This window comes from Pteropus vampyrus, unplaced genomic scaffold (genome assembly GCF_000151845.1).
Source record: "Pteropus vampyrus isolate Shadow unplaced genomic scaffold, Pvam_2.0 Scaffold95, whole genome shotgun sequence".
Lineage (NCBI taxonomy): Eukaryota > Metazoa > Chordata > Mammalia > Chiroptera > Pteropodidae > Pteropus > Pteropus vampyrus.
In genome coordinates, this window is record NW_011888876.1 from 5,705,461 (window position 1) to 5,731,973 (window position 26,513).

The window sequence follows — 26,513 nt, forward strand, 5'->3', positions numbered from 1 at the left end:
TGTTTTCTAATTCGTGGTAGGTGTACTCCCATAGATGCTTTTGTTAGACATCTGGTTACACATTGGAAAGTGCCTTGAGTTTAATTACAATTCATGGCCATTTTCTTAATCTGTGGTTTTCAGTTTCTCAACAGGAACAAAGTACATAGTAGCTGCCTTTTACCATTATTTTGATGATTAAACAAAATATAAATAAAACTAAAAATTAAATTTTTATGACATAACACAGGACCTGGCACATAGTAAGTAGGCCCATATATTTTAATTCCCTTATCTCGTTTCTCAATGTTTCTTCATCTATAAAAATAATTTCTTACAATTTGCTCTGGAAAATACTTCAACAAATATTGAGTTATTAATGCCAGAATTTGTGCTTGAATTTTGACCTCTGCCAGCTTCTGAGAAGCTCAAAGTTTCTCCTTAATAAAGAGCTATGTTATTGTCTGCCAAACAAATGCTCTTTTAAAAAAGGGGGGGGGGAGGGTGAGGATTGTTTGGCACCTATGTGGAGGGATTGAGGGATGGGATCAGCATCAGATCATGGGAGAATGAGTAGAATAGTACAGATGTATCAGATTATGCTATATGGATACCATGCTTTTCATGCGGGGTGTCAGACACTGGCTCAAAGCTGTGTCCAGGAGCCTGGCTCGAGGCGCAGATGAATGTTCAGGGAGTTTCCCATCAAACCCTTCGGCCTGCCTAGGCTTCCTAACAGCACCTCCCACAGTGCTTCGGGTCTCCCTAGTCACGTGACGGGGGGTAGTTCGGTTCCACCAGAGGAAAGCTGATGCGCAGTCCAGGTGGCAGGGGCTACTACGCTTCCCTTCCACCTCCCCAACTCCCGGTCTTGCGTGATCTCGCGTGAAGTGGGGAGTATCTTCTCGCGAGAGCGAGGTCAGGCTCCCTCCAGGTCCGCCTCCGTGGTGAGGAGGAGGTGGAGGAGGAGGAGGAGGCGGAGGGAGGAGGAGGAGGCCCCGTCGCGGCCTCCGCCGCCGCCAACGGGGCTGTCCCTGTAGCTCCCGATGGAGTTTGAGGTCGCGAAACCGCCGCCGAGCTCTGCCCCGGCGAGACGAGGCGCCTCCGTCGCCGAGCCGCGCCGTCGTGGGGCTCCCGGGAGCGGCCCTTAGCGACCCCGCCCGGGCCCCCTCAGGTAGGGCGGGGGCGGGCACACTGCGGCTCGGGCCCCAGCCCGGATGCCCGGTCCCCGGTGGTCGGGCGGGGAGCTGGCCTCAGCCGGGGCCTGCGTGCTGTCGTTGACGGCGCCCCGAGGGTCTGGGACTGGGGGCCGCACCTGACACCGGCCCGGGAGTTCGGGGCCTGGGGAGGCCCCTCGCCTTGGTGGGGCTTTTTCCATACCGAGGCCTGGCGCAAATGGCCACCTCCCTTCGGCACCGGCCGAGGGGACGCCTCTGACCCCTAAGGAATCCACCCCAGCAAAGGCCAGGCTTCTAGTCTGATTTCTACACTGTCAGAGGGGGTTTGGAGGAGGTCCTCGAAACGAAGTCTGCTCCAAGCTTTTCGGCTTTCTGTGCTGGCGCTTTCGGAGATCCTAATGCAGGGATGGTGGAGGCGATCTGAGTGGTAAATAGGGACCCTGGCCAAACAATGCCCTGGGAGGGCTCAGCCTCCTGGGAGGGAGATGGTCGGGCCAGAGTGATTGCACAGTGGATGTGACGGAGCACTGGCAAGAAACACCACCAAGGAATTGTGCTATGGCTTTTCTGTTTCCCTCTTTCATTTTTCCTTCTTGAGGAAGCCTCTTAAGGGGAGACTCTTCCACCATCTTAGAAGAATGGTAGAAAGCATCTTTGTTTCTCAGAAGCAGATCTGCTTCTCTCTGTCCTTAAGCTTTCATTAAGGGAGAAGATGAAGGTAGCTGTCATTTCCATCTTTTGAATTACAAAAGAGTTTTAAGATACCGCATATAGAACCTTGACACCAGAATAGTCTCAAGTAATCACTGACATCTAATCTCCTGATTCCCAACCTGTTTTATTTTTTTCGTAACCACCTACGTTCCATTTTAATTCCTACTCTCCATTTATCCAGGCCCCTTTTTAATTCCTGCTCTTCCCCCACCCGCTGTGATTAGAACGACTTTGTATCCCTATTAAAGTGCTTAAGTAATCTTTTCCATTTTCGTATTAGTCAAACTTTTAAGTTCCATTAGGAAGTCTTGATTAACCTGACAAAGCTGATGTTGATATGCAAAAATTGATATAATTTCCCAAAAGCAAAGAAAACAAATGTTTTACTTAGCCCGTGCAGCCTTTTTGTGTATTTATAGTTAAATACACAAAATACACAAATTTAGTTAAGGCTTCTTGAAACATTAAGAGGCATTCATGGATTCCTCATTATTTACCTTCTTTTATCTGCCTAAAGAGCTACACCACTGTTCTAATGTAACATCTCTTTTCTATGTTGTTTACTTCTGCATTCAGTTCTTGAAGAAATAGAGACCATTACATCTTGTCCAAGACCGTTTTTTTTTTTCAATATTGCCATTTTTGTTGATTTGGAGAATCATATTTTCCAAATTTTAGAGTTTGGAAAATTGCTGGAAGGACATAATGTTAAACATATATTCCAGACATGTTTAGAAAAGCAGATGTTATAATTAAAACTGGCTCCTATTCTTTGAGGATTTAATTGCAGTTGTGTTCATTAGTAGATCTTTTGAGTTTATCCTGATCTGTTATTACTGATGTGTTAACCTGACATATAAGAAGACTTATGTCCTTTGTTCATATGTTTTCATTAAGTCACTTTCTGCTTTTGTAATTCACTGTGTCTTTCAGTTTGAAAAAGTTAACAAAACATTTTTCTTTACACGGAATTTTTCTTTACACGGAATTTTATATTCAAAAATAGAACTTCTACATTATATGCAACATATAAGAATACTTTAATAGACATAACAAGTTCTTAGTGTAATAAGTACTTGCTTATTGTTTTGGTTGGACTGGGTTGACGTTTCACTTTCCAGTGACAGAAAAAGGAAGCATGTGGTAAAAAATAAAGCTAGCTGAAAATTAAAAATAATGCTGTGCACCCAGCCTCATAAACGTTGTAAGTTACATCTTTATGATCCTCAGTTTTCTAGTTTTATGAAAACCTTTTTAAGTGTAGGTGTGACTTTCACCTCAAATTATTAATAAAAATTTGGATATTACTTTATCATTTTAAGGAGAGTTGCACTGTCCAGTACTGTCCAGTAGCCACACATGTGGCACTTGAGCACTTTAAATGTGGCAAGTGTGAATTGAGACGTGATATAAGTATAAAATGCACACCAGATTTTGAAGACTTAGTTAAAAAAAAAAAAAAAAACTCTTGATTTTTTACATTGATTACGTGTTGAAATGATACTTTGGATAAATTAGGTTACATAAAATATATTATTAAAATTAATTTCACCTGTTTCCTTTTTTTAATATGACTACTAGAAAATTTTAAATTATTTGTGGCTTGCGTTATATTTCAGTTGGACAGTGCTATTCTGGAGGATTTCTTCCAAGAAATAAATTATGTGATTAAAAGTACTATTACTTGCAAGAAATAAATTATCGGAATTAAAGTAGACACATGAAAACCAAAAATCTGACAGAGTGTCTTCTTAAAATCATACACAAACACTTTGGTAATATGAAGAATAAAGTTACTTGGTGGCCATTATTTGATAGACAGTAGTAGTAAGATCTGTCTCAAAAATAAGTGTTTTCAAATATACTCATCACTAAAGAAGCAAAACTTTATCAGTGATAATAATTTAAATAGAAAATTGTTTCATTACTGTTCTGTCATAAGACATTGAAAGTTAAAAATTTCATACTTATTGAAAAACTGAGTTCAACCCCATGCTGGATTTAAGAATTAAAACTTGAGTCAAAAATATTTTCTAACTTACACTAAAGTCACAAGCAGTCTTTAACATTGTAATTCAGTTCCTTTTTCTCCAGTCCTTTTGATATGTTTGAAAATGCTTAGTTTTAGAGCTTACAGATTATTTTAATTGGTTTTTTCTGTTTTATAGTTTAAGATCTAAATTGTACCTAAGATGCTTTCAATATAATCTTTTAAGTCCAAAACTAATTATTTTAAAGGTTTTTGAATTGAGAAGTACTGTTATAATCCACTTCAGTCACTTAAATTTTTCACATGGGTAAACTAGAATGAAAACAATGAGTATTTTAATTAACAGACCTGAGCTCTAATAGTCACATCTTTATAAAGAGAATTGTAAAATATACACACACACACATATATAATACAATAGTGAAAGAGGCATAAACTTTATTTTGGCCTTTTAAAATCAAGTATCATAGTCATAAACTAGCTACATGATATGGTGGCATAATATTAGAAAATGGTACTACTTAGCTGGTACGTAGTTTGCTCTTAATAAAGCAGTTTGTAATTTGCATCAGATGAGAGATGTCTGTTACTCTTCCTATGTTATGAGTCCGTATTCATAGCAAGGAACTTACAGTTTGAAAAATTAGAGTAAAAATCTGTTTAAGGTCCCACCTCTAATTTAGTGTTTCTCACTCCTATGCTTTATCTTTTTATTCTTCTTAAATTCTAGTAACTAGTAACTGAAATTAGGTAATACAAATAATTTAATCAGTATGCTTTTATTTAGTCCCTTTACATTTCTAGAGTTGTGAGCTTTCCATTTTATCTCATTTTGAGATGTTTTGGGAGTATCTTTAGGATGAATACGTCAATACTAATTGTAAATGTTATTAGCAATTTATACTTCCATAGAGTCAGATAAGTTACTGTGGAATGTATTAGTATAAATTGAGGAAATTTACACATTAATGTATATTCTTAACTTGCCATTGCTCATTTAGATGCTTTTAAAATAAATTATAAAGACAATAGGCTATTTATCATGTTTGATCATTATGAAAATATTTTCTAGGTAAATGTTTACAAAGTGCCTTTTTTAAAGAAATGAAAGTCCTATTTTGTCATTACTAATTAAACATTTTAGTGGACTGCATAAACCTCTGCGTTTTAGGTAAAATTTTGTCATCCTAATGGAAGAATCTAGAATTTATTGATAATAGTGTTGATGAAAAACATTTTTAAAAATCAAACTTCTTTATATCTTATATAAGAAAAGTTTAGTTCATAATTTTTCTGTAAGAAAGTTTGAACCTGACACATAGCAGAAGGCAAATTTGATAAAGCTACTGCCAAATTTTGGAGAGAATTTTTCTTTTAAAGGTATTAATTTCTACTAAAAGTTAAACTTTTCAGCATTAATTATATTAAAACATCTGGTGTTAGTAGACCCAGAGACACATATGGGATATTGTAATATAAAACTATCAGTGTATTCTAGAATAGTTTGAAACACTTCAAACTAATAGGTGAAAATATGAAAGATAACATTTTTATGTTTAGTTCAATTATGAATGCCTTTCTCTCCCCACCCCCAATAATTAACTTTAATCTAAAGCATTTCAGTATGATCTTGGAAAACTAAATAAGGAAAGAGTATTTGCTACTAGTTTCCTATTTCCCAGTGGCCTGTGATACCCTAACCCACTGAATTAGCATTTCCAAACAGGTGGCTGTTATAAAAAAAAAAAAATAGATACAATGTCTTGTTTGGATAAATATTGTATTGGTTCAAGTAATTAATTAAATTAGGGCTTCCACTAGTAGAGGTGAGATAAAATTTATTCTTCCTCAGAGGCCTTTTTCTTGTGTAATTTTGCAGCATAGTAAACTGAACATTAAAAATGTTAGGTTCGAGGAGTGATATATTCACCTGCTTAGTGTTAGTTTCTAAAGTTGGAAGCCAGCTAACTGGATTTAAGATCAGTGGCATTGATAGATGTTACAACGTGAGAGTGAAAGTGAAAAATAAAGTAAATATAACTTGCAAAATTTGGCTAGTTTAAAAATAAAGATGTTAGATGCTTTGCATTAGAGCTGTTTGAGGAAGTTTGCACAGGGAGCTGTTTACATAAAAAGCCCTATAATTAATTCATTTTTACCAAGATATTTTTAAAACTTTAGTTTTTATGAACATAAAAAGCACAATAAAGGCTAATAGAAGTCTTCATTTGGATGTGGGGATATTGAAGAATCAGTTATATACCTTTCTGAGCTGAATCAGACTTCATTTTTAAACATCTAATTTCTGTGGAACTAATATATTTGGGTTGGTAAACATTCTTAGGAAATAAATCACTGGCTGTTTAATTGTCCTAAATACCTAGATTTTTTGTTCACCAGAGAGCTTTTGTCAGACTTACATAAGTTTCGTATTGGAAGCTACAGAAAATTTGTGAAATGTGGAATGTTCAAGTTAGGTATCTAAGTATTTTAAATTAAAAGACAGTATAGTCTTGCTACTAAATATTTTATTTTACTTAAAGTTATGGAACAAACATTTTGCTCTTAGAAATAAAAGAAAATTCACTGTCATTTTTCCATGTGCCTTTTAATCATACGCATATATTATTTTTCTCACACTATAATCATAGCAAAGTAGAAATTTGTATTTTGCATTTTTCAATTTAGAATTACTAGATAAGACTGTTGCTTTATTCTATATCTGGATCTGACAGTTTTTGGTAATACATTTTTATCAATCACTAAATGATATGTTTTGTCGAAAGTATTGTAGGGACCCACATTCAGGATTTATAAGAATCATTCCTGGGCAAACAGCTCTATTATCACAATCTTCTCTCACACTTTTATTTTCAGCACCTCAGTTAGCCTCCTAAACAAGTCCTGACCAGAGATTCCCTTTTTATGAATCTGCCAAGTTGAACATACTCTTGACTGTCATGATCATTCGGGTGGCAAGGCTGTCTCTTCACACTTGACTCACTACAATATTGTTTGGATTAATAGATTCCAAAGTTCACTAACTCTTAGGCCATATCTTAATATATTTTGGGGTAATAGATACCAAAGGGAAACACTTTTTAAAAAATCAGTAATCTAACATAACTTGTGTTCTTGAAAATGAAATGTGAAACGTTAATCTGCTTATTTGATGTGGTCATTAAGGAAAATACATGAAATCTTCAATGACTGTTATATGAGCAACCGATATAAATATGTTTTATTTGAAAAGAACACTATTAGAATATTGTTTCTGGACAAAATTTCAGAAATTTAATTTGGCAAATAGACTGAAAAAGACACCTGAGACATAAAATTATCTAGAATTGTTTTAGGTTTTGAGGCCATGATGGTTGACTTTACAGTTAACTCTTGAAAGGTGAATGATGAATATGTGGTTAATTCTTAACTTTTGTCCATTTCCAGCTTACAAAACACTACACAGCAAAATAATGATCTGCTAGACTGCTAACCCGAGCATCCAGCTTCCACAATGCCTGTGCAGGCAGCTCAATGGACAGAATTTCTGTCCTGTCCAATCTGTTATAATGAATTTGATGAGAATGTGCACAAACCCATCAGTTTAGGTTGTTCACACACTGTTTGCAAGACCTGCTTGAATAAACTTCACCGAAAAGCTTGTCCTTTTGACCAGACTGCCATCAACACAGACATTGATGTGCTTCCTGTCAACTTCGCACTTCTCCAGTTAGTTGGAGCCCAGGTAAGCTTTCAAGATTTTACTCATTTGGTATGTGTAATAATTACAGAACTTAGTTCATTAAGAGGTACAAAGTATGTTTAGTGATATTCAAGACAAAAAATACTTCATGTACCTGATTTTCATGATTGTATTCTGCTAAAGGTTTTCTTTAAATAATATCATAAATCCTTATGCAAAATCATAAATTTCATCATGGTTATGTATTTGCATTCAATGCTGTGGTCCAAATTTATATTTATAAGTGATTTTGGTGGATAAGAAAAAGTTTCGTATAAGCTTACATAAATATTTATTCATTAGGTGATATGGAAAAAAAATGTTATCAAAGCTTTGGCCAGAAAGCAACCAAATAAAACCCTCAAATGGAGGTTTTTTGGTTTTCTTTTTAACTTCAGTTGACATTTAGGATAATATTTTAAATGAGAAAATAAGTTCTATTTAGGGATGTATATATCGAAAAACCTTTTTCCAGAGTGTCAGTAACAAATTCTGCACAATTTCTTATGCTCAGGTGCTATAAAATTACTATTTCTTGTTTATAATCATTTTACTCAATCAGATGAAGACCCTAGGTTTATAGTAGTTTCCATTGGATGAGGGCCTGCTTTGTGTAGGTATGATAAGTAAGCATTCAGCATCTATCGCAGCTCTTCAGGTAGTTATTATCCGCATTTTACAAGTGGAGAAGAAGATGAAATTCTGTACATCATACACTACATATTAAAGCAAGGAAATGAGGATTTTTCTGATTAATCACGTCTTAGAAAATTCAGTGAATTAAAATGCCCCATTCCTTAGTATCTCGATATTTGAAGTTTTCCTTGTAAAGCTCAGCATTTCTTTTCATTGTTCATAATCCAGTTAGACACTTTGAAATCAAGATGTATTTATAATCAGTAGTGTGTCATAATTTAATTAGCATGTTTTCTTAATGATACATAAAATAATGGTGCCTCTTGCAAACAATGGCATCTTAGAGCTAATAAAATACCATAGACTTTTTGTAGTAATACTAGCTACCATGTATTTAGCATCTGTTATGGGTAAGGTATTATGTTTTATTTTTTATAAAATGTTCTCTCAATTGGTCTTTAAAATTGCCTGCAGGTTTATATGAAGTGACTCATATTATCTTTTCAGCCTCATCTACTACTGTCCTCACTCTTTTTGTGTAAGCCATACTGGCCTCCTAGCCAGTTGTCAAATATGCCACACATATTCCCACCTGAGGGCTTTTATAGTGAGTGTTATCTTTGCCTAGAACGCTCATTCTCTCTTCTCTTTCAAGTCTTTCTTAAAATGTTCTTATTTCCAAGGAAGTCTATTCTGACCACCTCCCTTAAAATTGCAGCCCCTCTTCCACACTCCCAATTCTCCTTACTATAATGATCACCTTCTACTGTATTATATTTTTGTTTATTTTTTTAATTTATTGGCTGCCTTCTCTCTTCTCCACTAAAATGTAAGCTCCACAAGGGCAAGAAATTTTGTGTTTTGCTCACTGGTAGATGCCTAGTGCCTGAAACTTCTTGGCATATGATAAGCACTTCATAAATGTAAATATTTGTTGAATTAAATTGAATTTTCATAATAGCACAATGAAATAGGGATTTTCCTCTTTATTTTACAGTTAGGGAAATCATGACTTGGGGCAGTTAAGTAATTTACTCGAGCTCACTTATAGTGGCAGAACCGCAGTTCATACCCAAGTTTTGACCTTTCATTGAGAATACTGTCTCTTGGTGCTTATATTCTAGCAAGGGGGGACAGGCCATAAACAATTATATAGTAAGAAGATGCTACGTGCTAAAGGAAAAAAATCCTTGTCCGTTTGACTACTTTTTATTTTGAAATACTTTTAGAAAAAGTTGCAAAAAATAGTATACAGAAAACCTGTATAACTTTCTGCAGCTTCCTCTAATGTTAACATCTTTCAGGATTATAGCATAGTTATCAACTCCAAGAAATTAACATTGATACAATATTGTTAACTACCTGCTTATTTTCCTCTATTTATTAGTACACACAGCCCTTGCAATTAAATGTAATATTCTTGATTTTTGGAAAGCAATTTGACTACATGTTTGACTTTAATTTTATTTAAACTATCTTAGTGTATTGTCTCTGTATTATCATTATATACTGACCGCAGTTATTATCGAATATATAAATAACAGTTTGTGAGCTGGGTGAATGTATTTCTTCAATTTTTCTTTATTTTTAGGTACCAGACCATCAGTCAGTAAAGTTAAGTAATCTAGGTGAGAACAAACACTATGAAGTTGCAAAGAAATGTGTTGAAGATTTGGCACTCTACTTAAAACCTCTAAGTGGAGGTAAAGGTAAGTTCATCAAAAGTGTTGTTTCTGGTAAGTAGGACTTGGTAATACATTTACTTTGAAGACTTGATATTGATACCCTATTAAAATGTTTTCAGTTTTGAAAAATGAATTTGCTTGGAGAGATCTTGGAAAACTTTTTGATTGAGGACATTTATTACATTTTTTCTGAAAATAATATTGTTATTTATTTAAGAATTCATTAGACATACAACATATTGAATTTTATGCAATATTTGTATCTATTGAGGAAATCAGTGCTATAGCAGACTATTAGTTTTAATAAGCTCTATTAAGATAAGTTTCATATGTTCATGTATTCATTCAGTCATTCAGCAAATATTATTGAGCACTTACAGTGGTATGGATCCTGCCTTCACAGAGCCCATGGTCTATTGGTGGAGACAGACATATAAGTACAATAAGTCATTTTGAGTGCTGGAACAGAAATGAAATTTGGTTTTGTTTGTCATTACGTACCCAGTGGCTAGCGCATCACAGATGTAATAAAAAGTTGTTGAATGAGTAAATCAATCAGGTATTTATTTAGTCTCTGCTCTGTGCTTTTCACTCTTGGATATTTTGGACATAGTGATTTACTTGAGAGACTTACCGTGCCCACCTCATTTATTCATTCAGTCATTGAACAGATATCTAAAGAACATGTATTAAGTACCAGGCACTATTTTGGTACTTGGTATACATGAGTAAATATGCATGCCTTCATAGCACTTAGGTTTAGAAAAGGAAGAAAGCATAATAAACAATAAATATAATAAAAAAGCAAGTTATATAGTATGTTATAAATGATAATGGCTATGGAAGGAAAACAATACATTAGAGGGATCAGAAATGTCAAGTGAGAGAAGAAGGGCCCGTTGCAATTTGAAATAAGGTGATTAGTGTAGGTCTCATTAAGAAGGTAGCTTTTGAACTTGAGATGAAAGAGGTAAGATAGTTAGCTAGGTAGATTCCTGGGAAAAGTCAGTTTCAGGCAGAGGGAAGAGCAAAATCCCCAAGGAATGCCTGGTGTCTGCAAGGAACAGCGATAGAAGAGTGTGCCTGGAGCATTGTCAGCGAGGGGGAAAGCAGTATGAGATAGATGAAAAGAAACAGCGAGGTCAGTTATGTTTAGACTTACGGCCATTTTAAAGACGAGCTTTTACTCCGAGTGAAACTGTAGAGTCACTCCAGAGTTTGAGCAGAGGAGTGACACAGTCTAACTTATAATAAAAGGATCATTCCAGCTGCTCTGTTGAGAACTCAGTATAGAAGGACTAGAGTAGAAACAGAGCATCGGTTATTAATCAGATGGAACAAGATGATAGCAGTGGAGATAGTGAGAAGTGGATAGTCTGGATATAGTTTGAAGGTATAGAACCAAGAGGATTTCCTCAATTATTGGATGTAGGATATGAGAGAAAGAGCAGAGTCAAGTATGCCTCGGGTTTGGGGTCTGAGCACAAGAAAAAAGAGGTCATCAATTTAGATGAGAAATACTGTAGGTAGATCAGGTTTAGGTAGGAAGATCAGGAATTCAATTTTGGGCACATTAATTTTGAGCTGTCAGATCTTTACGTGGGTGCTACTGAGTGACCAGTGGATATATGTTAAGGAATGAGGTATAGGAGCTGTAATTTTGGGAGTGAGTCACTGATGTATAATCATTGAAATGTAGATCTCAAGGCAATATGACTGGATAAGATCACCTAAATAGTGAGTGTAAATAGAGAAGAAAACAAAAACTGGGTACTAAGTTTCTTTAACATTAAGAAGACAAGAAGAAAGGACGAAATCAGCAAGTAAGACTGGGAAAAAAGATGGAAGAAAACTAAGAAAATGGGATGTTCTGGAAGCCAGGTAAAGAAAAGTGTTTAAAGAAGTTATGAGCGATTATCTGTGTTGGGTGCTGTTGAAAAGTCAAGTAAGGGAAGAATTAAGAATTAACCATTGATTTAGCAAAGTAGAAGTAATTGTCATGACAAGAGCAGTTTTGGTCAAGTGATAGTAGCAAAAACTTGACTAGAATAGGTTTTAAAGATTATGAAGCAAGGAACTTCAGATAGTGAATATAGACAACTTTAGAGCATTTGCTACAAAAGAGAAGAAAGAAATGGGGCAGAACTGGTAGAAGAGTGATGATTAAAAAAAGTTGAAGGTGGGTGAAATAATAAACTTGCTTGTTCTGATTGTATGCTGATGGAAATGATCAAGTTGGAAGGGAAAAATTGACGATAAGGGAGAGAGACGAGAATTGCTAGAGCAATATCCTTGAATTGGGAAAATGGAATAAAATCTTGCCGTTAAGCAGTGTTCTTAATGTCTTGTGTACAGTAAACAAGAGCTGTTATTAATCATTACTTTCAGATTAGATTTTTCATTTATTCAACTTTAAATTTACCTGTAGTAGTTTTAGTCAAAATGGAGAATAGATTAAATAAACTCAAAGTACTCTCTTTTGAGAGATACATACAACCTAGAGAACAGGATACTTGTGTAAAATTTGAAGCAACTAAAAATTAAATTATTATTACCACAGAACAGTAATAAACAGAGACAGAATACTTGTTTAAAAAATGAAAGTCCCTTACAAGGGACTCATTAGGAATTGTGGCTTAATAAATAGAGATAATAAAAATTGTCTTGCCTTTTTTAATTGAAAAAAATTTAGTTTTCATTGTTTCCTTTTTCCTAAAGGTGTAGCTAGTTTGAACCAGAGTGCACTGAGTCGTCCAATGCAAAGGAAACTGGTGACACTTGTAAACTGTCAACTGGTAGAGGAAGAAGGTCGTGTAAGAGCCATGAGAGCAGCCCGTTCCCTGGGAGAAAGAACTGTAACGGAACTAATACTACAACACCAGAACCCTCAGCAGTTGTCTGCCAACTTATGGGCTGCGGTCAGGGCTCGAGGATGCCAGTTTCTAGGGCCAGGTAAGATAGATCACTATCTTGCCTTTCTTATCAGCTGTCAGGATTAGAGGATGCCAATTTCTAGAGGAGGTAAGACTCCTCAGACTCAAGTCACCTTTATTTACACATAGAAATCTTGACATAAATCAGTTTTGTTTATCATAAGCTATATGTGTTTTAGAATAAGTTTCTCATTTAATCCTCAATGGCCTTCAAGAGAGGTGAGACAGATCCAGTTTTACAAATTAGAAAACTGAGTTAGAGGCCTAAGGTTACACAGGTGGTAAGTAAAAGAAACAAACTTTTTTAAAAATTGGAAAACAATTTTTTTTTTTTTTTTTTAAAGAATCGGGATGATTTCTTTATGGTTACTACCATCTACATTCTGTTTAAAAAATCTTTACCAAGATTATGACATATTGTCCTGTGTTGCCTTCTGGAATGTTTAGTGTTTAACTTTTCTGATTTGGAATTACAGTCCAAGTAGGATTTATTTTTGTGAAGAAACTTGTTTAGTATTATTGGGACAACTGAATAGACATACTGAAAAAGATAAAATTGGATGAATTCCTTATACTCCAAAGCTGCATAAATTCCAAATAGATCAGAAATACTTAAGATTAAAAAATAAAGTATATAAGTAATAAAAACAAACACAAGAGTGAATTCCTTTATAACCTTGGAGTAGGAAACACTTTTCTCTTTGACTCCAAATCCAGAAGCACTAGGAGAAAGAGTGACATTTGACTATATAATTTTTTTTAAGTTGCATCACAAAAAATTAGAAGCATAATAAATGACAAACTTGGGGAAATATTTGTATTATATTACACACAAAGCACTACTATAACTAATATTTAAGGTACTTATAAAAACTCAAGAAAAATACTAACCACCCAATTGAAAATTTGTCAAAAGATATAAACAGACAATTCATAGGGGAAAGTATTGTAAATGGCCCTCACACATATAAAAAGATACTCAGTCTTTTTCATATTAAGAGAAATATATCTTAAAATTATACTGAAATACCATATCTCACTTATCAGATTGGCAGAATCCAAAAGTTTGACAATATATTCTGTTGTCATGGCTGTGGGAAAACAGATCTTTCATCCAATAATGGTGGGAATGCAAAGTGATACACACTTATAGAGGAATTTGGCAATATCTAGCAAAATTACCTATGCATTTACCTTTTGGCCCCAACAGCCCCACTTCTAGGAATCTGTCCCAAAGATACAGCAAAAAATACAGGACACACAAAGTTATAAAGCACTATTTGTAAGAGCAAACATCTGAAGCCATCTGAATGTGAATAGGAGACTGGTTTAATGACCTGGTATGTCTTTCCAATGGAATACTATGTGCTTATTGAAAGAAATGAGGAAAATGTATATATTCTGCTTGCATGTGATCTCTAGATACATTAAGTTAAAGAAAAGCAAAGTGCAGCATAGTGTGCTTATCATAGTACCTTTTATCGAAGAAAGGGAGAGACAACCGTTATTATTTGTTTATATTTTCCAAAAGAAGCAATGGTAGGAAAAAAATTAAAAATAATAAGCTTGTGTAGAGAAGGGGGGAACCAAGATAAAGCAGACAAGGAGAGAAGCCATAGGCCTCATAGAACCATAGGCTTTGGTTTTGTACTTTGCAGCCATGTAAATGTTTTATGTAATTATAAAACAATTTTTAGTAAAAATAAATTTTAAAAATTTAAATAAAATGAGTAAAACAAATCAATACCTAAAAAATAAAAAAGCTAAAACATCAAATTGGTAGCATGTTTATCATGATTGAATTTTTTCAGGTGGCTTTAGAACACACAGTATTTTGATTTTTATATCTCTAGCAGGGGATACATAATAAATCCTAAACTGTGTTCCATCATTACACTGTTGATAATTTTCTTGGTATTCTATTTTGAAACTATTATATAGACACACTGTAGAATAAAGCAAATAATTATGTTAATGCCATCAGGAATCAAGATTTTCAGCATTTTAAAAAAAGAGATCCAAGTATGAAATCAAAGAATTTATGTAAAAATTCTGTAGTCTTAAATTTGAATTGGCAATATAGACTTGTTCATTTTATTTTATTATCTTCTAAAAAATACCTGTTCCTTAGATCTGTCCACAGAAATGGCTTAGAAGTAATGGATAGTCATAGCACTTAGATTCTGGCCTTTAATAATACCATTTACCACTAAAAAGTAAACAGGGCTCTTCAGAAAAATGCCTGATTCCATTTCCAGGGTAGAAAAGTATAAAAAGAGCTTGAGAAGTCTTATGCCAGAAAGTAAAAAAGCTATTAAAAAAAACCTAGAATCTTGTCAAAAGAACATAGAATTGAATTTGAAGGGGCTCCCACTGGACATAAGTGGGAGACAATTTGAACATCAAAATGAATAATTTAATGGATTGAGACACAAAATATATAAAAAATCATGATTTTGTAATGATAGTGCAGAAAAATTAATTGGTTATTGTTGGCAGTTGCTTGGGTGCCAACACATTCTAAAAATTGGAAAAGGCATAGAAAAAAATCAAGCAGTTTTTCTGCCTTGCCTTTTACAAACCATTAGGATGTGGAGGGGTAGGTTCTTCTTTTAGTTAATAAACTTAGAAAAAAAATGTTAAAATTAGAAAAATCACAAATTTGCAACATCAAATGAATTAATTGGTCTGGGCAAGAATTATTAGTAGCTGTTAAAACCACTGGAAGAAAGGTTGCTGGGAAAATTTATAATAGATGGATAAGGCCTAAAACCACTTATCAGTCTTATTAAAGTGAGACAGTTGGGCCTTATGCATTTCCTGATGGTACTACATGGAATAAGAAGTATGCTTGGGAAAGAAGAAGAAAAACATCCTGAAACTAACTAAGCCTGTAGTTTACATGAAACGGATAAAGGAACATAGTTTTAAACCACAAAATTAGCCAAATCAAGAATGTGGTAAATTGTTGAGAAAAATGATTGTTTCATCAACGAATATACTAGATTTTCTTTTACATAGAAGGATGGAGAGCCAGGGGGAACTGGCATAGTTTTTTAAGCCTGGGGACATGTTACCCAAAAGCAATGTATGGACTTAGATATTTAAGGAAATCGACTATAAAAAGAAATTTTTGAGGCAGTGGTAGGAAATTCAATGTGGACTGGGTATTAGGTGATGTTAAGGAAATATATCACTTATTTTAGATGGGGTAATGGTGTTATAGTAAATTTGAAAAAATAATTCCTTGTGTGTTAGAAATACTCTCTGAATTATTTAAGGATGTTGTCTGGGATTTACATTAGAACACTCCAGCCAAAACACTAGAAAAATGGGTAAGAAGTAAGATGAAGCCTTACTGGCAACGGCTGTGTTATGGGTGCATATTAGCTCTACTTTTGTATATGTGTAAAATTTTCCATAATACAAGTTCAATTGAAAAGTAATTTTTAAAATCCACATTTATATATAATTTTAGAATGTTACCTTTGTATATTTTATTTTTATTTACCTTACCTAAGAAGTACTAACCTAGGTATCAAACGTCCTTGGTTGTTCACCTCAAAGAAAGACAAACTAAATTAAAATATGGGCCAACCACTTGAATAGACATTTCTCCAGAGAAGATACATAGATGACTGAAAAGCGCAGGAGATGCTCAGTGTCATTAGTAATTAAAGAAAAGCACATCAAAATCACAATGAGATACTACTTTACACCCACTAGGTTCACCATAATGTAAACAATGGAAAATCAAGTGTTGGTGAGGATGTGGAGAACTTGGGAATGTAAAATGGTGCAGCCTCTGTAGGAAACAATTTGGCAGTTCAAAAAGTTAAAACAATTACCGTATGACTCAGCAGCTCCACTCTTAGGTCTGTACCCTCAAAGAGTTGAAAACAGGCACTTAAACTAATACCTGTACATCAGTGTTTATAGCAGCATTATTTAAAATACTCAAAAGGTGGAAACCTTCCAGATGTTCACCAACTTAGGATAAACAAAATGTGGTATATCCATAAATAGAATATTATTTAGCCAAAGTTGTGAAAACTGGTGAAACATGCTGCAGTGTGGATGAGCTTCGAAAATACTATGTTAAGTGAAAGAAGCCAGACAAATGGTTACACATTCTATGATTCTATTTATGTGCAGCATCCACAAAAGTAAATCAGTGGTACTACCCATCAGGCTAGTGGATTGCCAGAGGGTATGAGAGGTGACTGCCAAATTGCTATGTAGTTCCTTTGAGGTGATGAAAATGTCTTAGAACTAGATAGATTTAGTTGATAGAGTTAGTTGATGGTTCTACAACATTGTGAATTGTATACTTTAAGATGGTTAATTTTATGTTATGTGAATTTTACCTTAATTTAAAAAAAGTCTTTGGTTCTAGTTACATTTTGATACTAACTAGTCATTGACCTTAGCCTAACTTCTCTGGCCTTCAGTGCCTCACTTAGAGAAAAAGAGAGTTTTATTTTTAATCTGGATTCCACATGATCTCTGTGCTCTAAAGCTTCATTGTTTTAATGGAAAACCAATATATTTTTACATTTTAATTTTGAAATAATTTCAAATTCACCAAAAAATTGCAAGAATAATACAGAGAATTCCTGAATACTCTTTATCCATATTTACTAGTTTTTAATAATTTGCTGTATTTGTTATATTATTCCCTCCTCTCTTTTTTGAACCACTTGAGAATAGGATTGCATATTTCATGCCCCTTTACTCAATAATACTTGTGTGTTTCCTAAAAACAAGGATACTACCATCTTAGATAATAACAGTACATTCATCAAATTCAGAAAATTTAACATTGCTACAGTACTACAATCTACAATTTATATTTTAGTTTTGTAAATTATTCCAAAAATGTCTTTTATGGTATTTATTTTCTTCTATTTATTTTTCTTCCTTTTTTTTTTTTGGAAGAAAATAAATGTCATAAATGATGTTTTTGTTCTAATCCAAGATTGTTTATTGTATTTATTTGTATATAAAAGAGATTTTTATAAGTTCCAATATATGATTACTTATCGTATTTATTTGTCATGTCTCTTTTTAGTATTCTTTATTCTGAAACCATTCCTCAGTCTTACATTGTCTAATGTGTGTATTCTTGAAGAATACAGGCTAGTTATCTTATAGACTGTTCTTAATTTGGTTTGTCTGATGTTCCCTCATGATTAGGTTCAGATTATAGAATATATCCCTGGCTTGAAAACAACATAAATCCATAGGTATTGCATCCAGAGGTAATATCACTTAAAAATTATATACAAAATAGTTCTGACAGGCAAGTAACAGTTTCATGCATTGACAAAATTACCATTTATCGGAAGACTGCTGTGTATCCTTTAAGACTGCTGTGTATCCTTTATGTGTTACTTGTCAGAGTAGCTGTGTGTCTTTTATAAATGAGGACTTTTTTTCACTTTAACACTATCATTAATTAGTTGATTATTAAGTACCTACAGAAGATATATTTAAGTTCTGTTGACTTGTGTTCTGATTGGTCGTTTAGTAGGAAGTATGTTTTGTTTGATTATAGTAGTCCCCCCTTATCTATGATTTCTCTTTCTGTGGTTTCAGTTACCTGCAGTCTAAAAATATTAAATGGAAAATTTCAGAAATAAACAATTCATAAGTTTTAAATTACACGCCATTCTGAGTAGCATGATGAAATCTTGTGCCATTGTGACTTTTTCCTTTGTCCAGCATATCCACACGGTATGTGCTATCCGCCCATTAGTCACTTATTTTCAAGTAACTTTTATAGTAGACTTATACTAAGTCACAATGCCTGCCTCATTCATCTCACTTCATCTCATCATGTAGGCCTTGTATCATCTCATATCCTCACAAGAAGGGTGAGTACAGTACAATAAGATACTTTGAGAGAGAGACCTCATTCCTATAACTTTTATTACAATATATTGTTATAATTGATCTATTGTATTTTTAGTTATTGTTAATCTCTTAGTGTGCCTAATTTATAAATTGAACTTTATCATAGGTATGTATGTACAGCAGGTCCTCAAATAACATTGTTTAGTTATAACTTGGATGAGATGTCATAGGAACTTAACTCTTGTTTGTATCAATCAGCCTATGGTTTCATCATACGTCTAAAGCTGCAGCACCTATCAATGGTGTTAAGTGAGGACTTAGTGAATAGGAAAAAAACATAGGGTTCAGTACTATCCACAGTTTTAGGCATCCACTAGAGGTCTGGGAACATATCCCCCACAGATAAGAGCGGACTACTATCCTTTTTAAGTAAATTGTATTTGTGTATGTGTGATGTCCTCTTTTTGTGCAAACACAGACTGGATAACAAACTGCTGTAAACTAATACCTAAAGAAGTCTGTGACGCACGCGATCTGCAGGATTTCTCATTTATCATGAACTCATGTTCCTTCTAGCTATGCAAGAAGAGGCCTTGAAACTGGTGCTGCTGGCATTAGAAGATGGTTCTGCCCTCTCAAGGAAAGTTCTGGTACTTTTTGTTGTGCAAAGACTAGAACCAAGATTTCCTCAGGCATCAAAAACAAGTATTGGTCATGTTGTGCAACTACTGTATCGAGCTTCTTGTTTTAAGGTAAGTAGTAAGCAACCATTTAAACATTACATGCCTGTATGTGGGACAGAGGCTTCCCAGAATGAGTGTTACCTAGGCTAGAGCCCCACAAAGGTAGAATGCATCTGTGATGCTACCTATTGAGAATAAGAACACATGTGAAGATATCAATAACAAAAAACACCATAAGGAAATAGTTTGGTAAACTTGACTCTTGGAATAATAAAAGTGGACTAAAGAAGCCCAATTCATTTATTCTTTCCTCTTAAAAGGGAGTCAGGAACTACGCTGAAAACTTAAAAGGAGTAGGTAAATGTTTTAACTTCCCCATTATTTTTATCTCATTCTCTGTGTCACTAAAGCTTTTAATCTGAAGATGGCTTATATGTTATCTTAGGGATAATTAGAGAGTGAAAATTTGAGGCCATTGCCCTACTCTGCATTTAGGGTAGAGTTTTGTTTTGTGTTTTGTTTTGTTTTTGCTGGAGAGGGCAGGAAAGAATCCCAAGATATTTAGAATTGTAGTTTCATCATCTAATAGGCTCATGGGTGGTGACGGGTACTGAGAAAAGTTGGCTGAATCCTTAAAGTTTCTGCATGTTACAGGAGTATAGGTTGCTGGCTGGGTCTTGGAAGTTGAACATCCCATTAGCGTCTGTGAAAGTTAAACATCTAAATTTGAAACCAAAGCTTATTTAGGTTATTTTACTGGTTTTATAGCCCCAAAGGTAAAAACAATATAGACAGAAAAAGGGTTTTTGTTGTTATTTGGCGGGAGGAGGGGGGAGCAGGGGAGGTGAGGGCACATTGCTTAGTTTGAGATATAAGTGATTATGGAAATATGTTCAAATGTGTTCACTTGTCTCCATAATGAGGCTTGGCCACTATCTTCCTGATAGTTATAATGCTTGATTTTTTTCCTTTGGGCAACAATTGAAATGAATCTCTGGTTCCTCAAACATCATGTTTTTGGCTAAGCAGCCAAGTTACAGAGATTATTTGTCATCCTGAAGTGACTGGTAGGTTCTCACATTATGTACTTATTTTTCCTCATCGGTATCATGATTTGTGGTTTATGATTATCATAAATCTAAAGCTACTACTAATATCTGACATTTTAATAACACTAGTTTAAAAATTTATTTCAACTGTATGCTCTCATTTCATACTTACTGCTCTGTAGTTTAAAACGTTAAAGCAGTGTTTAGATGAATAAAAGGACATCATACTGACTTAATTGTCAAAAAGCCTCTCTCTCAGGTGACATTTACTCTAGTAAAGTCACTGTGTCAAAGGTCTTTTCCTAGACTTTATGGGCTTAGAGACCTGAATTTTGTGGATGCACGCAGGAGAGTCTTTCCTCAGGAACAGCATCATCCTAACTTATCATCTGTTTTCTTTATTCATAATGATTAAATGACTTGAATTCTCATGTTGTAGATATTTTTCTGTAGAAGAGTATCAAACCTTTGCTTGCTTAGTATGGAGTTAGAACAAGTAAAGTTAATGATTCTGATATTTAATGCAGTGATTCTCAACTGAAGGTACACAGGAGAATCACCTGTAGAGACCCGTAGTTTTTATTTATTTATTTTTATTTTAATTTTTTTTGGCGAGGCACCCCTTGGTTGACCTCACAGATTGCAAGGACTTTGTCAGCTTACAAGCCCTTATTTTTTATTTTTTATGCCTACACCACCTGGTCTTCCTAGGTGGTCTCCCATCCAAGTACTAACCAGACCCGACCCTGCTTAGCTTCCGAGATCGGGCTTGTTCAGGGTGGCATGGCCGTAGATGAGACCTGTAGAGTTTTTGAAAGTATGCATTCCTGGGTCCCATCCCCCGATATTCTGATTTAGTGTATCTCCTGTAGGACTTGAACATTCATATATAATTTTTTTTTAATCTCCCCCCTGCCACTTCCACCCCTGACCTACGAATGTTGCTGTCTCCCCTTAAGAACTGGATCTCTGATGGTGGGGCGTCTTCTCCCACACGCTCGCGGTGCGCACCCAGGGTATGGGCTGTGGCTCTGCTGGGGTTCGAACCCAGGACTTTCGGTGTGTAAAGCAGATGTGCTAACCACTACTCTATGGAACCACCCCTCATATATAATTTTTAAATTATGTGGTCTTCAAAGCCAAGGATTCTGATTTAGTAGACCTGCAGCTACAATTTTAAAACTTTATGGGTGATTTCGATGCATGTTAATAGAATTTTAATGGGTGTAGGCTCTCTTAGCCACCTTTGTCCATCTTTACTATTCAGGTAGGTAGATGCTGATGCTGCCCAGGAGGCACCTGTACCATACCTGGTGATTGGATACATGCTACCATCCTCTGGTTCTTTGGGTTTCTTCTTTCTACTTTTTAGGTTGATAATTCCTCCTTTTGTTTCCTCAGCATTTCTTTAAGTAGGTTATGTAGAATATAGATTTTTGTGACTTCTAGTTATACTGTTCCATTTCTTAAATTATACCTAAGATTTAAGTTGATTAGAATTGTTGGGATCTCAAACTTTTCTATAATATATTTATATATTCCCAAAGAGAATTGTGAACTGGTACTATTAAGTTACCTCTCAGATGATAACTTGATTTCCTCATCTTCATGTTCTTGGGGACATATTGCCAGCAACAGCAATAGAAACAACCAGTGAGGTGGTCTGGGATATATTCATTGTACGCATGAGGAAATCATCGTTTTAAATAGTTTGAGTGATTTGTCTAATTTAAGTTTCAGAACCTGGACTAGTCTTAGGTATTCTGATTCCTAAGTTTCAAATTTCTTAGCAAGTTTTAGTCATTCAGAAGTAAGCGTGTATCTTTTATTATGGAAATTATTTAGCCATATACTTGCATGTTTAATTAGACAGTTTTACTAGGACATATGAAACTCTTAACTTTTGAATTTATCACTTAAGTATAGATTAAAGCTGTATAAATATCCTAATGATCATTTTTGTGGTGGCAGAAAATTTCTTAATCATCATATGGAGTTAATATATTGCTACTCGTTGGCAGGGCTGATCATGACACCCCTCTGCTTAAAAGCTCTCAGTGGCTTCCCATTTCCTACAGGGTAATATCCACATTGCTAATCATAGTATCCAAGATCCTCTGTGATTTTTTTCCAGCTTGCATGTTAGCCTTTAATTCTGTGTGTTCTGCTTTTTCATGTTTCTATTTCACCACTTGCTACTGTTTTTAGAATTCTATTCCTCACCTTTGTTGGGAGAACTCCTCTTTGTTCTTCAGGACTCGATTCGTGTAGCCTTCAGCTGGGGAGAGCCTTATCTGATCCCCCTCTATCTTCCACCAGTCATTTAATTGCCTTGCCTTCATATTGCTATAGAGCCTTATAATAGCGCTTATACTATAATTTTATAAGTCTCTTCCCTACTAGTTGCTGAGCTCATTGGAGAAAGGCAGGACTATGTATTAGGTTATGAAAGTTCTGCTTTGTTCCCAAAAGAATTTGTGGTAAGGGCATTATCTTCTTTGTACCTTCTTTGTGTGGTATCTGATATGTAGTTGGTGCCCTCTCACCTCCCCAAAAATAGAATTGGTTGGGGGCGGAGGGAGAGCACACCAATTCTGATGGGTGATTTTTTTTTTTTTCTCCTCGTTATTTTTTAGGTTACCAAAAGGGATGAAGACTCTTCTCTGATGCAGCTAAAGGAGGAATTTCGGAGTTATGAGGCATTACGCAGAGAACATGATGCCCAGATTGTTCACATTGCTATGGAAGCAGGGCTCCGTATTTCACCTGAGCAGTGGTCCTCACTTCTGTATGGTGACTTGGCGCATAAGTCACACATGCAGTCTATTATTGACAAGGTTCGTGAAAGTAGAGATGCTGATTTCTGTCATTGCTGTTAACATTGGAGAGTACTGGAGTCTCCTGAAGGTACTAAAGAGACAACCAGTTGGAGATTCCTATGTTTTTAACTATCAGTCCTATAAATTAATCTTTTTTTCTTATTAATATTTTTTAACTTTCAAAATAAACTAAAGGGGGCAGCAGGGGAGCAAAGACAGGATAAAAGCAGCCTGGCTTACAAAGTCTATTATATATCTACATTCTGACTCCAGAGAGCTCATACAGCTTATAAATAAGTTTTCTGAGTGTCTAATGATGAATTTCATAGGGCAGATTCTGAGGTGAAAATTTAATTCATCGTTGATACTCCTACTATGAAATCTGAAGACACTTGAAAACCTGTTCAGTTTGTTGATTAAATAAAAACATTTGAATATAGATGTTATAAGGACCAGAGTAAAAACCATTCTATCTTCTGTTTGTTAGTTGCAGTCTCCAGAATCATTTGCAAAGAGTGTCCAGGAATTGACCATTGTTTTGCAACGAACAGGCGATCCAGCTAACTTAAATAGACTGAGGCCTCATTTAGAGCTTCTTGCAAACATAGACCCCAATCCAGGTATGTGGGAAAATACTCAATTGCTTATGCTTTTTCTACTTTGAGGTAAGTGACACAAGAGAATTTCTGCTAACAAATTCTCTCCTCCATCCCATCCCCTTGGCGGCTTTAGATGCTGTTTCACCAACTTGGGAGCAGCTAGAAAATGCAATGGTAGCTGTTAAAACAGTGGTTCATGGCCTTGTGGACTTCATACAAAATTATAGTAGAAAAGGCCATGAGACACCTCAGGTAAGCACATTTAATGTACTACTGTTATCTCTAGCAGAGTTTCGTCCTAAACATCTTTACAAGCTTTTTGGTTAATGGAATCTTTATGTCACTCTACTTTCTCATAATTTTATATTATCTGTTCTTCTGGGAGAAAGTCAAGTTGTAGCGTACCTGATAAATAATTCATAGCACAGCAACAGTTTGTATGGTATCTTGAATTGAGTTGATAGTATCTTGAATGCAGATGTCTTTGACCAAGTGTGGATCATTGATGCCTTCCAAATATTTTGTCTAATTCTTTTCTAATGTGGGGAAATTGTCACTTTTTTCTTCATTGCTGTCATACAAAAAATTTCTATTCGTGTGTGGAATTTGAATTTTAAAAATATTTTAGTGTACTTTAGGAGTTATTTAAAGTATAAATCTTTTATTTGAATGATAACATTCATTAAGTTACTGTGAGTCAGTCCCTGTGTTCAATATTTTACACATATTATTTTTAATCCTCACAACCACATACAAGATATATGCTGTTCCCAAGTTGAAGTTTAAAGAGGTTTAATAGCATATCTAAGGCCATGGTGGCAATAAGTGACAGAGCTGGGATCAGATCTACTCCAAAGTGATCTTTTCATCTTCTATCCTTACTCTATTAGAAGACATTATAATATTTAAATATTAACTGAAAGATAAATGTTTTATCTTCATTAAGATCATAAAAATAACAATGACTTTTCAATTTTGATGCAAATCATAGCAGGTATGATGAAGTTTTTATATTTTGCCTCATTGTATAAACTTAAACAGCTCCAAGCCTCAGAAGAGAGTTAACAGATGAATTGGTATTTCTTAATGTTTCACTTTCAGGAGAAATTGTATTCTACATTTCCTGGGAAAGTTTAAATGAACAAGCTTATGGCCTTTAAATGTTTTTAAAAATTTTATATTTGATTTTGGTTTCATAACTTTAAAACAGCAGTGAATTGATGAGAAAATCTCTTATTTTCATGGGAATTACGTTGCCTGACAAATTAATAGACATAACATTTGAACCAGTTCCAGATAATCCTCAGAAGGAATGTCTGAAATTCCAACTCAGGGTTATGCTTCATAATTCTTAATGGGGAATGATGGAATGGTAATTGTTACAGCACAAGAATTACTTATCTAATAAGCAAAATAATTAAAGGTGTAATCCTGAAATTCCGAAGTCCCTAGAGTAAATAACAACTGTAATCTTCACCTTTCCACCTCTTGATGTTCTTTCTGTAGCCCCAGCCAAACAGCAAATATAAGACTAGTATGTGCCGAGATCTGCGACAACAAGGAGGGTGTCCACGAGGAACAAATTGTACTTTTGCCCATTCTCAGGAAGAGCTTGAAAAGTAAGTTAGAAGAATTCTCTTTCATATGGGTTTAATTTTTGGTCATTTTGAAAATGTTATATACAATCTTAAAATTAGTGATGAGTTTCAAAGATGCAGCTAAATTCACATTGTAGAAAATAACCTTTCTTTTGAAAACATACTTTGTTGCTTCTGGGAGCAAGATTAACGTAAGAAGTGACTTAGAACCTTATTCAGGGGCATATTTTAGACAGTCGTGTAGCTGGAATACATGTTTCTGCTAAGCCCATATAGAATGAAAATTTTATATAGAATGAAAATGCTCCTGTGTACAATCTTATTTGCTCAGGTTCAGTTGAAGATAATAGCAAAGGCCCAGGTAAAATGATAAAGCAGGTATATTTTATTTTTGTGGCTTTTGGTCGTTTTTTTTTCCTTATTATTTTAATTTTTTTAATGGTGACATTGGTTAATGAAATCTGATAAGTGTCAGCTGTACATTTTAACAGTAAGGTATATATATATTTACATTGCGTGTGTACCTCCCATAGTTAGATTTCTTTCCGTCACCACATATTTGACCCCTTTTTTGGTCTTTTTTAGCATTCTTTTTATGTGTCTTCTTTTTCTCCTCTTTTATGGGTAACTCCTTTTTCTTTGTCCACTTATCCCAAATATAAAAGTCAAAAGATATAAGCTATATTATGTGTTGTCTGAGTGTTTGTTGTTTTTAACCAAAACACTCTGAGATTTCACCAAGAAATTGATCCCAGCCTTTCTACTGAACAACTGGACTGTGTATCAGCTCCTAATGGACAGCTCCCTTTTGTTTTTAGACAACTTAAACTCAATTTGAGCTAATTTTCTCCTCCTTTACGTCTTCCTCTTCTGCCTTCCATTCAACTTCACCAGTACCCAGGTCCAGCCAGTTAACGTGTCGTGTCATATAGGAATCATCTTCGCCAGTTTTCACCGGCTTGGCTTAGTCACCAAGTTCTATCACTTCAGCTTTCTATATAATTCTTAACTCTTTCTCTCTTCTTTCCATCCTTATAATCCAAGCTGTCATC

At 34.9% G+C, this 26,513-nt stretch overlaps 1 protein-coding gene, 1 non-coding gene and 1 pseudogene across 6 annotated transcripts in view; 2 read left to right on the top strand and 1 right to left on the bottom strand.

Moving 5' to 3' along the window:
• The first annotated feature begins 916 nt into the window (after nucleotides 1–916).
• The window catches only part of RC3H2 (ring finger and CCCH-type domains 2), a 41,712-nt gene continuing 16,115 nt past the window's right edge, over nucleotides 917–26,513 (top strand). For 4 of the 5 annotated variants that reach the window (XM_011364330.2, XM_023533082.1, XM_011364329.2 and 1 more), the window contains exons 1-9: nucleotides 917–1,153; nucleotides 7,309–7,606; nucleotides 9,831–9,948; nucleotides 12,643–12,876; nucleotides 19,290–19,465; nucleotides 23,082–23,282; nucleotides 23,752–23,884; nucleotides 23,997–24,115; nucleotides 25,370–25,482. In XM_011364330.2, coding sequence (XP_011362632.1) covers nucleotides 7,376–7,606; nucleotides 9,831–9,948; nucleotides 12,643–12,876; nucleotides 19,290–19,465; nucleotides 23,082–23,282; nucleotides 23,752–23,884; nucleotides 23,997–24,115; nucleotides 25,370–25,482 — 1,325 coding nt within the window. In that variant the 5' untranslated portion in view covers nucleotides 917–1,153; nucleotides 7,309–7,375. Of the gene's footprint in view, nucleotides 1,154–7,308; nucleotides 7,607–9,830; nucleotides 9,949–11,623; nucleotides 11,806–12,642; nucleotides 12,877–19,289; nucleotides 19,466–23,081; nucleotides 23,283–23,751; nucleotides 23,885–23,996; nucleotides 24,116–25,369; nucleotides 25,483–26,513 lie in introns of those variants that run through there. The other variant, XM_023533083.1, reaches the window with a different exon arrangement.
• LOC111742524 lies at nucleotides 21,132–21,240 on the bottom strand (annotated as a pseudogene).
• On the top strand, nucleotides 23,556–23,666 carry LOC111742479. The gene has a single exon (XR_002781354.1). It is a non-coding gene; the product is annotated as a small nucleolar RNA SNORD90 (small nucleolar RNA).